The 12304-nt window shown below is 47.0% G+C and overlaps 1 protein-coding gene across 1 annotated transcript in view; it reads left to right on the top strand.

Moving 5' to 3' along the window:
* Nucleotides 1-672: 672 nt before the first annotated feature.
* The window catches only part of LOC8032395 (transcription factor SOX-10), a 60550-nt gene continuing 48918 nt past the window's right edge, over nt 673-12304 (top strand). The window contains exon 1 of the mRNA XM_042294768.1: nt 673-2130. Coding sequence (XP_042150702.1) covers nt 1712-2130 — 419 coding nt within the window. The 5' untranslated portion in view covers nt 673-1711. The remainder of the gene's footprint in view (nt 2131-12304) is intronic.

Here is a 12304-nt window from a genome sequence, read left to right on the forward strand (position 1 = left end):
TTGGGGGTTAAGGGCGAATCATCATATGAGGCTAGAACGCACCAAGAGGTCACCGGTATGGAAAGTTCACAGCACGATGTAAAACATAAGTCCTGTCCAGCTGTGTGTTGACCAAAAAGAAAGTACTATCGCGAAAAAATGCGAGTGTGGACAGTCAGCCAAGCTTCCATGATGTGCCCTCTCTTTTTTTTTTTTTTTTTAAGAAGTTTTGGGTTCGGCTTAAGTTAGGACGAGAAGTTTGGGTCCCAGTTTTCCTATCCTGGGGGGCGAAGCGAGAAATAATCAAGCTTGACGAGACTGCAGGCCTAGCGAAAGGTCAGACCGAGCATTGCAGCTAATCTTATCTCGAGAATAAATACGCTTTAGCCGTTCTAAAAACAAATGACTTTACGCACATCACTCCTGCTTTTCTTCGAAGTGATGCTGAGGTTTACTGCAATAAAAAAACAAAACATCAACTAATAAAAAAAAGGTTGTCAGCTGCTGAAACGTTTCTTCCCACCATCCAAAAAAAAAGGGTGGATGTCTGGCAGGAGGAGTCTGTTCACGCGCATGTCTCGTGTGTCCAAGTGGTGCGACACCAGATGCCAAGACTCCTCCCCTGCCTCCCTCCCACACGGAGCGAATGGAGCGGCCCTCCTCGAGCGGGTCCCGCCTCCACGACGAGAATAACCGGCGGTGGAGGGAGGACGAGACAGAGCCCCGCACTCTCTCGTTTGCCGCGCTTCCCGATCGGCCAGCTAATCCGACCAGACAGCAGCGGCAAGCCGCCGCCGGCACGCGACCGACGTTCAGGTTCCTCAAGGACTCGCCGCGCTGCTGAGTGCTCCCACGAGGCTTGGCGCCCGTCTTCGGAGAAAACCGTCAGGGGCCTGTCCTGGACGGCGCCGCCTTCTGGAAGCGTCCTCTTCCTCGAACGGAGAAGTGGTGACGTTCGCTGGACATTTGATGAAATGCTGGAAGAGACTTGTAGTGTGTGACATCCCCTGAACTGCGCCTTTCTCCTGGAAGAGACAAGTGGCGGCGTCCCCTTGGCATTTGGTGGACGGCTAGAAGACACAAGTGGTGACGTCCACTGGACATTCAGTGAATGTCTTGGCAGAGACGAATGGTGAGTGACGTCCCCTGGACTGTGCGTTCCTCTTGGAAAAGGCAAGCGGTGACGTCCCCTGGACGTTTAGTGAACGGCCGGTAGCGACAAATTGTGAAATCCACTTGGTGACGTCCACTGGACGTTTCGTGGACAGCTGGTGCATACAAGTGGTGACGTTCACTGGAAATTTGGTGAGTGGCTGGAAGAGACAAGTGGTGGCATCACCTGGACGTTTGGTGAATTACCGGAAGAAACGAGTGTGAACGGCTGGATTACGGGATGTTAGTGTGTGCAAAGTGGGGGCTCCGACACGTGTACCCGGATTAGCGACAAGTCATCGCTTGTGGTGGTTCCTTCATCTGTGGCGCGCGAGTGCTATTGAATAGGACCTCCGCAACGCGCCCTCCTGGATTACGCCTACCACCGGGACCGGAGAAACACGAGTGACACGTCATCCCGTCGTGATCGCTTCTGGCAGCGACGCACCAGAAAATGGTGGCCGTCTAGTCCGCTCGCCGCGGACTAAGCGAGCCTCGATAACGTGTCCACTGCAACGTTGCCCGCACTGTAATGTTCTTACAAGGATAGGCGAACGAAAGTTAGGGTTAGTTGGCCAGCATGCCGTCGACACCGCGACGGGGAGGATTCCCCGACGACAGCTTCTTCCCGAAGAAGGTGATCGAACTGGTCACCATGGAACCGAGCGGGAGTCGCCGCAACCGACAGCAGTCCGCGGTGGAACCAGGCCCGGTCTTCGACGACGACAGTTGCTCCGGGGACGGTTCGGACTCCGGCACGGACCCTCTGGAGAACAATCCGGGCATCCAGGCAGCCGTGAGCAAGGTGCTCCAGAGTTACGACTGGTCGCTGGTTGCCAAGACCACGCGCCAGGGTGGCTCCGAGAAGAAACGTCTGCACGTCAAGAGACCAATGAATGCCTTCATGGTCTGGGCGCAGGCGGCGCGCCGCAAGTTGGCCGATCAGTATCCTCACCTGCACAACGCGGAGCTCAGCAAGACGCTCGGCAAGCTGTGGAGGTGAGTCCATCCATGGCGTGCGCCGGGGATAGACGTCGCGAGTGCTCGCGCATCATATACAAAAGACAAGATGTTCACTGGAGACGCGGTGACACAAATATGTGCGGACACACGTCAAATCCTGTTGGAAGCATCCTGGCTTGGTACATGAGAATGCTTCGATCATGTCTTCAGTCGGTATTTGTATGCCCAATCTGACATGACCATGATACAAGGAAGAAACACGAATCAGACAGTCCCTGCAGACTGCCTTTTCTATCGAGATTTCGTAACCCGTGGTTGGCGTACTTGGACAAGCAACGAGTAACGGAATTTAGTACTTCTTTAGTAAAGCGTACTCAAGGGATGGGCGTACAAATGTAAAATACCTTGGCAAAAATGTATTTATTACAAATATAATTACACTTTGGAGAAAAGTATATAAATACAAGATACAAATACTAGGAGCGTATATGATCATCTTCAAATATTTCTTTTTTCAAGTTATATTTGTCTTTTAAAGATTTATATCCTAGACTTAAATTTAACCCAGGTAAAAAAAGCATGCCCAAATTAGCAGTAGACTTTCTGTGTACTAATAATCAAGTACTTAGAAAGAATGGCGTAGCTCTAAATATAAAATTTGTTTGTCATAACTTCCTAGACGAATACAACACCAGGGAAAACGATGTATTCAGTAAAAGGTTAATTTCAAAAAGGCCCCTTTAAAAAAAATGTAGTTTATTTCAAGTATGGAAAAAATTAAATCACCCAACTTAAAAGGGCAGTATATTGTACTTTTATCTTCTGGGATGTTTTTCGTTCAAGTGATTGCCTTTCAAGGGTAGGGTACATATATAGTGGTGGAGCATTCAACACTACTGAATTACTAGTGTTCTGAGTGCTCCGCGGCGTGTGTGTTTGTGATATCTGCGTACGTGCACGCGGCAAGTGGCGAGTGCAATCTTTTCATAAATGTGTCGTGGCAATCCTAAAATTAGTATTCAGAATATTTTTTTGCCATAAACTGATTTATTGTTGTTAGAAATGGAATAGAAACGTTGTAATTTATATTCAATCTTTAAACACTAAGGTCTATAGAAAGTCGACAGAAAAAAAGCGGCTAAAAAGCTATAAACGCTGCATGTAAACGTGGATACAATTTCCTTAGAATATCTATAACCTCCATACACAATTTTCTATAGAAATTATGTAAAAATTGGGTAAATATTTTTGTAAGGGTGGGCAATGGCGGAATTTGGACAACAGCATTGACAGCCTTAACCAGTATATACGTAGGTCTGCTTCGGGCGTTTGAGGACGCCACCCGCCATACCATAGCCTGTCCTTTCGACTGGTGGCGTAAAGAAATTATGTTGTGTATGATGTTTAAACAGTGCATCTCCTCCCAGATGAAGAATCTCGGAGGGAATCTCGGAGGTTATGAATGAACAGTGAAAGTGTAAGCCTAAAGCCAGGGTCACACTACTTAAAGACGCATTCAGGCAGCTGTGCATGGGCGCCGCCATAACCGACCTTCAATTTTTGTTTTCTCTTATTCCGTTCGCTTCACTTCACCATTGCCACAGCAAGACAGGTTGTTGCCTTTTTAAGTGCTGCTGTGTCCTTCTCTCAAGCATAGGCCTTTGTGGAGGACCGTCAACACCCGCTTCAGTGTCTCGGCATCTCGGTAAGGCAAAAGAAGGTCGGCAATGGCGGCTAAATCTGGCGCGTGTGTAAAGCGTCTATACATCATACAAAAGGTAGTTTGCAAGCACAATTGAACGCGAGTCACCACCAGATCCGTGCTTCGAATGCCGCGTGGTAATGACTTAAAGGAGAAAACTTGGCATGTGGCATTCAAACCACGAATATTGCGGTGACTATACAGACTGTCTTTTGTGTGAGCAGTGTGACCCCGACTTAGGCCTAACAGGTGTCTGCTGTCTCCGTTGTAGATGAGACATTTAGCCAGTGCTGTGCCACTGGGTTCTTCACGTGCATCACGCAATGGTGTACACGACCGCACGGCGGTGCAATCCTCATCCAGATCGAAACGGGCATTGGAGACTGGAAGCGCCATTAGATATCCGAATACAAGTAAGAGATGCGCTCGTGAAGAAAAAATGTCGCCGTCAATTGAATGACCACAATCAGGCATCACCACTTAGCCGGTTCTTACTGCAATGTGTTTTCTGCACCTTCTAAGACGTCAACTTCCATCTTGTCAAACGTGCTACTTCCCCTCCCCCTTCGTCCCGGTCTAATCAAATTACCCAAACGTGTGTTGCGTACAACGGCAAACCGGTTTCTCTTAGGGCACTAGGTCTATATACTGTTACATTGTAGGGTCTCTCGCCACTTAATCTGCAATCGCCTCAACTCCTTAACGTACATCACCATACGTGTAGCCGAAAGAGTTCTAAAACAACCGACCCGCACTCGCGAATAGAAGTGAAATGATCGCTTTGCTATTTAATTCGTTTGAACATTCGTACACTTCGAAGAAGGGATCAACTGCAGAAGCCTCGGAGTGACAGCCGGCGTTGCGGTAAGAGCGGGAGAGAGTGGGATAGGCGCTCATTAACAGACAAACAAATTCATGGTCATCTTCGTTCTTCAGTCAGGGCTTCAGGTCTCTTCTTCACCCAGTACAAGCTTAAGCTTGAGGAATATATGTTTATCAGCAGAACGCCCACCACTATAGACGGTCTTTGTTTCCTTTTGTTCTAAGTCACATGGTATGCGGGACGAAAAAATAATAAAACATGTCAACCTGGAATATGCGAGAAAATATAGAACGCGTGGCAGTACCGAATTTTTGGTGAACTCCTTTCAGCGGCGTGGGGAGATCAAAACGGTGTTATAACGCATCCAAGAAGTGACGCCATTCAAGATATCTGCGTTCTTGCGGAGAGGGTGTATAGTCTCAAAAGGGCGCTGAACCACTTGCTGCCACAGTTTATTTATGGTCATAACTCAAGTTATGGACTATACGCATCCTAAAAAAACACGCATTACATTCATGCGTGGCCGATTTTTCTACCACAATTGGTATCAAAGTTCGATTACCTTGGTACTATCGCCGACACCAGAGGGCGCCGAAGTAAACGGTCTTTGATATCGATTGAAGTAGAAAGATCGCCCACGCATGAATGTAATGCTTGCTTTTTTAGAATGCTTAGAGCCCGTAGAATGAGTTATGACTATAGGGCCCCGCGCGGATAACAGTTTCAGCATTCGCATAAAATCCGCACCCGCGGACTTTCTATCAGCAATCCGAACCGCATCCACAAATTTCGGAACCGCATCCGACTCGCAATCCGCGGATTCATTTTGCGTCATGATCAAGCGTAAATTAAAAAAAAAAGCATCTGAATGGTTATCTGAGTTATCTTTGTACAAAACAAAAAATACAAAGAACTCTTTGGTCACAATATATTGAAAGCACTTTTATTGTATTGTGTTTTATCGTATTTATATCATAAGCGGTCATTCTTCCAGAGACACTTCGCGTTGCCGGGAAAATTATCGCAATTATGAGTTTGTGTTGCGAGTCCTCGACACTCTACCATCAAGATGCGTTCACAAAAAATACAATGTTATTTCTCTGTGTATTTTTTTTTTTGCCTCGCAGCGTTTATTTAAAATAAAGGCGTATTTCCTAAGCATAAGAGTTAACAGAAACAGACTGATTACATTATGTCATTTAATTTAAATCAAACAATAAAAAAGTGGAAGGGGAAAATAGGTCACTCACGGTAGCGAAGTGCTCGCATATTGTGCGTGGTATGACGCGAGTATACACCATTTGCAAAATGTCGAAATATTCAATAATGACAACAACTTTCGATGTAAGTTCTAAACGTTAATCCGAAACTACGCGCTCCGGACCATTATACAACTTGCCAACTGTCGAGAAAAAAAAAAGAAAAAAAGAAAACATGCACACAAATTACGTTTTTCCCGTCGAGGGAGCTGCGTAGAAGCAATATCGTCAGTGATGGACTGATTCATATCTGGGTCGCCTCTCTTGCATTACTAGGCCTGCTAATGAGAGGTCTCTCTCGGCTAGTGCACTTGATGCTGGGGTGGCATCCACGAAACTGCGTTACAAGCCAGGGCCCGTTTGCTCGAAGCGCTAACCGCGGCTAAAGTTAGCCGCAGTACCTAGGAGAGGGATCTTTAAATCTCGTGACTTGTTTGTTAGGGAAATGGGGAAACATGGCGGTGCCATGTTTCCCTTTGCCCGTGTGGTGACAGGCTTAGTCGATTGGGCTATTAATAGCCAAACTGGTCTATTTGTTTGCAATAGGGATCAAAATCCTGTGACGCCCTACCTTGAGTTACACTTTCGATGCATTTTTAAGTCGTTGACGGCTTTGAAATCAGCAGCAAACACCCTAGAACAAATTTTGGCTCGTAGAAACATAAGACGAGATTTTATTTTGAATATGAAAGATATCATTATATTCATAAAATTTTTCATAGAAGTTTCTAAAAAAAAACACGTACAAAATTGTCCCAACGATAGCATTGAGCAGGCAGAACGCGACCTCTTGAATGCTACCTTCTGTATTGAATAGGGGCCCATCCGGTAGCTGTATAGTCGCGAGTATACAGTCCTCGAAACTTTCCAAGGCGCGGACATGCGCTCCCGTGACGCAATCTCAACTGGTTGCACGCTCTCCTATCGCGCGCTCTCGAGTTATACAGACCGTAGGAATAAGACTCGTCGCCCCTGTGAGGCAGACCAAGTTCTAGGCTGTATAAACACACACACAACCCAATTTTTTTTTTTTTTTTTGATACGTTTTTGCGAAAACTCGAGCTCAATATGGCTTCATGGCATATTTAATGTTCACCCCTCGTCAACGAATGGAACGATTCCTCCGATTTGCACGCCGATAAAAGAAAATCACCAAACGTATTCGAACCAAAAAAAGAAGAGCAGTGGGCCACGCAGTTACGGTGCTATTCTTTTGCATACGCCAGAGGCTAATCCCGGAAAAGTCTACCTTTACTAGCATTTAGGCAGCAAAACAACGTGACCTAGTTCCTAGGCAAGCGCTGTGCCTCCTAACGTGGTTCTAACCAAAAATCAAAAACACAAATTGCGCGCAGCAACGCTTTCGTGTGAACGGTCTTTTTTTAGACTACGAGGGGAAGATCTAAGCGGAAACACTTATCTATACGATCTAATAGAACTGTTTACTGCCCCATCGACATTCATTTTAATACAAATCGATGCCGAAGCCACAGCGGCATCGAAATTCCTTCCTCACCGGTGAAGGCTGAAGGCTGGTTGATTCACACAGGGGCGGATTTACTGGTCAGGCTTGGGGGCGGTAAGCATTCGGTTAGCAGGGGGGGGATACTTAGATTGGACGTTCCAACCGAAACGTTGACCAGGTCTATTTTTTTTACCCAATATTTGCTGTCACCAAAAACTAGAGTTTTGTGTGGTGTCTATACATTTTTTTATTAAAAAAAGTTGATTTTGGGCTCCCCTCCCCTAAATCCGCTCCTGCACACACCTGCGTTTGGTTGCAACCCAGTAGGTTGCAGAGTCTTGTGGTCTGTGAGTAATAGTAAAATTCGTATATTCAGAGGAAAGAAATACCAAAATAGCTTGACTAAGAGGTTGGATGGGCCGGAGGGCTGAGCTTAGTTGTTTTGCGTCAAGTTTGCTGACCTGACGTAGTCAAGAAGTGAGTCCATAATTTGCTTTCTCTGTTATAGTTATGCGCGGGGGTAACCCAGCCTTCTTACCGTATAGGGAGGGCCGCGAACCTGGTGTGAGTTTGGAGATAGCGTCTTGTCGCTGTTTTATTGTGGCCATGCAGTCCCAGATGAAGTGTCTGCAGGTTACCGGGACTCGTGTTTTTCGGGTTGCCGTGGATCACTTGCGATTTGCCTATATTTAATTTTTCTTTTCGCGCATCGTTCTTTAACCATAGACTCAAATAACTATTGACAGCGTTATAAACGACCTCATAGAGGGACACGTACTTTTTACCTTGCAAATACTGCAAAACATTCACTCTAATGAAATGCAGCTCCATGGCCACCTCATAAATGGCGCCAGCCTGCCTTCTCTAGAGAGCCCGCATTACAGAGTTTCCAACTACTCGATGGAATCACTTGAGGAGGAAGCTAGTTCATAGGTAAGCGGAGTCATCATTCCATCTTTTAAACGGAAGTCTACGACACCCGACATGGAGCCGCTCAAAGTGCGCTACAAGGAACGTTTTCCCCAATCGTTCACTGCTTTTCGTTCTGTACCTCTTAGGGAGTGATTGACTACGTAAAAAACACAGCCTCCAATCCACGATAGCATCCGCTTCATTTCCACCCAATGAAACCCGAATTTCTTAATCATCGAATTCACCGACGCGAAAACCTTCCAAGATGGAGTCATTGACTGAGCGATATTTGTGTTTCATGAGGTGGTGAAATATACATATTGCCGTCATTGTCGTTACCACTACCTCCACCATCGTATCAGTATTATCATCATCGTTAGGGGCCTCGTAAACAGCCTCAGCACAGGCCCCCAAATTTTTTTTTTATTCCGGCCCTGAGCACGTGAGTGAACCTGGGTCGGGGTATAGGGTTGGGATCGCAATCACGTAGCGGAAGATCGACTTATGCTCGAACTGGAGCCACTAAATAACCTACGCATAAAAGTTACGACACTTCACCACCTTGATGCTTAAAATCATTGTTGCCAGTTGTCCTTAGCTTTGTCTGAAACGGCAAGAAACGGCTTTGCGTCGTCCATAAATGTAAGAACAGTCTACGATATAGAGCAAGACGACATCGTCTGAGCTATACCTGACGTTGTGTCTAAAACTCGGGAAGTCGCATTTCCGAGTCTTGACGATCGCCAATTGCGCCCGCCCTGCACCAAACACAAGAAAGCGCCCGCAAAAGCAGAAAGAGAATTGAGGAATGGAGTGTCAATCAGTTTTGTACAAGTTACTCGAAAAAAAATGTAATCGATTAAATTACAATTACTCTCGCTTAAAAACTCTATATTTAGATTACCTGATTACTTGAGAAGGAAGGTAAATTAATTGGTCGTTACTTCAAGAAAGTAAGCGTTACTTTTCCGACTGCTTCAAATTTTCAATGCGACAGATTTTTTTTTTTTTTTTTTACCGTTTTTAGGCGGAGGTTTTTCAAACTGTCCGTTATAGGATTAGGATTTACGATAAACCTCGTATCCTCCTACTCTAACTATTTTTTATACACCATCCTCTGTCGGAGACTCGATTCGACGATTTTTGAAACTTGTAGGAACAAGAGGTGCCATTTAAAAGGGGAGGGGAATTAAGAAAACCAATTGTTACAAGTAATTTTCGTACTTCCAAAAGCAATAAGATTGCTCATTACTTCCTTAAAAATGTATCGAAATGATTACAAAAATTACTCCAAAAACATTTAGATTTTCAAGTAATTTGACTGTTTGGGATGTGTTCCGTACACGTCTGCTTCAGACTCTTTGGCAGTTATGTGGCGAACCAGAGCAAAACTCATACGGAGCGCAAGTTCGTCTGCTTTTTTGCGCAGGGGTTGCTATGATATCAGAACACCAAACTCTTATTGGCTGATTGACAATAAATAGTGGGTAGACCTTAAGTCATCTTGCATTGAGGTGTACCCACTGTCCCCTCAATCGGAGCCAATCAGAGCTCGGCGTCGTTCTGACGTCACCGCAAATCCTGCTCAAGAAGCAGACGACTTGCTCTCCGCATAGGAAAGCCAGGAAAAATTGCTTTGACACTAGCTAACCCCGTGGAGCAGAAGATTATTAGGCCCAAGTAAGGCCCCTATACAGAATTGCCGAATTCCACCTAGGTTAGGCGTTTCTGTGGCGATGTTGAGAAGTTAGTCAGGCAACAATGGGCGTCCGGTGCCGCCCGTTACCATCCATCCATTCATCCGCTGTTAGCGAGAAATTTAGCTGGTGCTGGCAGGCCCTGGGGGTCACCACCCGGGTCCCCTGAGTTGGTGAAAAGGGTGTAGAACGGCGGTGCCGAAACTATAGCGATATTCGACGCCGATTCGTTGACCCGCGGGAGATTTTCGGCCGCTGCACGTTGTGTACCGAAGCGAGCGCAGGGAGGAGGCAAGCGCTGCGTCGGCCGAGACGTTCGAGGGGATGGATATCCCTCGTCGCCGAGGACAAGGGGGCCCTTTGTTCCGGGCCTGAGAGAACTGCCGACTCCGAGAGGCGTTCGCGCTGCTGGCGCAAAATAGCCGCCCGCGGAGATTACACCAGGCCCTCTGTGCAAGCGTGTTTGGCTGGGGCGGCCACGTCGACGCGACGCCTCTCGACGTGTAGTATACTGTCTGTACAGAAAGAGCAAATCGCTTAGAGTTTATTAACCAGATAGAGTGGCCTTTCGAAGTGTCTTATCTTAAGCTCTGAGAATCGCTGAATCTTTTAGACAGACTGCAGGAGCTAAATAGACTCTTTTCAAAGGGGTGCGCTATTTTGTAGGTGTTGTGCCAAGTGAGCGAGTTGGCCATTGTTTGGGAACGCACTCACGGCATGTATTGGGCATATAAGAGCTGCGTCATCCATCGGCCAGGACCCAGATCCAATCCAATCACACGGTTCCTACCCCGGCAATGGCGACCGCCAGTGTTGCTTGATGGGCTTTTGAAATGGTCTATTGCAGCAGCTTATATATGCGGGTTTCTTTGCTTTCCCTTACAACAAAAAAGTTGCCCAGTCTATCCGCTTCGCAAGTGGGCTCATTTTCGTCTTCTGCGCATGAGGAAGAAAGTAGCGGTGACATCAGAACGCCGAGCCCTGATTGGCTGATCGCGACCCCCTATCTGAGCGTCGTCTGCTCCTTTGCAACGTCGTCTGCTCGCAACGTCGTCTGCGTCTGTCTTACCTTTCCTGCGACTTTCGGAAGTGCAGGTCTTTACGAGCGAGCTCGACTTCGCCTTTCAGAGAGGGCAGACGAAATAACTCGAGCGGTACGTTGTTTTTGTCTAACAAATAGCAGACGCGCATCAAGGAGAGAAGTCAAAGGACTCACTGGCGAGGTGTCCCGAGGCGCCGACGTTTGTTTGCTAAGAACCGAGAGTAAGCGTGTTAGTGCCCGCAAGTAAATACTTTTTCCCTCCTTTTGTGTTTGGCGACACCCCTCATTCTTTAACGGCGTCGGCGGGTTGGCGCAGTTAACGTCGTCTGCTTTACGTCTGCTAGTCAAAGCGATGGCTGCTTTACCTTTCCTGCGTGTGTCGGAGATTCACCACTTTTTCACCGGCGAGAGTCACCGTTGCCTCGGGAAACAAGGAGATAACAAAAGGAAGAAATTGACCTCTTAATCTAAAATTGAGGTTAGCGATCACAGTATAATACGGGAAGGGTTCGCAAGGGTCGCGCGGGCATATTCCATTCAGCACGCCAGCCGGTCGTGGGCAGACGGTCGCCGAGTCGCGGAGTGCCTGATAGGCCTAACTGCCGTACTCGCTTGGTCTAGAGTGCCTTCATGTGCGCTTCGCATAGAGTGATGCCAACTGCCTGTTTCCCTTTCCCACACCCTCTTCCACCACCATTTTGTTTCTCTCATTGTTTCCCCGTGCGCCGGAAAGTGGCCTTTGTGTCCATCGGTAATCCCATCCGAGGGGGAAAATGCTAATCCTCCCTCCGTGGGTTCCACAACGCTGCTCCGAACTTCTGAGATAAGGTGCTTGTTTCCGGAAGGGTTATAAGCCCCACGGATTATCGCCGAGGAACAAAATGGCTGCTGGTTTGTCGGCGAGTGGTATTACAAAGGGTGGCATCACCCTAGCAAAGCGCACATGAAGGCTCCCTAGCTTGATCGTGTTCGGTGGAATCGTGGCCGTTAAAGCTTTTCCCGGGTGTTTCTGGATCCAGAGTTCTTGTTCGTCGTGGTCTGTTTCAAGTACTTTTTTACTTTTTTCTTGCTGCTTCCAGTCGGTACGCATGAGAAGCGCACGTAGAAAAATAAACGTCCGTGGGTCGTCGCGACCCCGACGCTGTCGGCCATGCTGATTTGATCGTAAGAAGTGCGTAAGACAGTCTCGGAGCTGTCGTAGGATTTCGTCGTAACCTGCGCAAAACTTACGAAAATTTCGTTTCGTGAATACGAATTTGTTCTTAAGTTTCGTCTTACGCCCATTTTTGGCGTAAGATCGTTTCGTGAAT

The sequence above is a fragment of the Ixodes scapularis genome, unplaced genomic scaffold (genome assembly GCF_016920785.2).
Source record: "Ixodes scapularis isolate PalLabHiFi unplaced genomic scaffold, ASM1692078v2 PGA_scaffold6__148_contigs__length_123643588, whole genome shotgun sequence".
Classification (NCBI taxonomy): Eukaryota; Metazoa; Arthropoda; class Arachnida; order Ixodida; family Ixodidae; genus Ixodes; species Ixodes scapularis.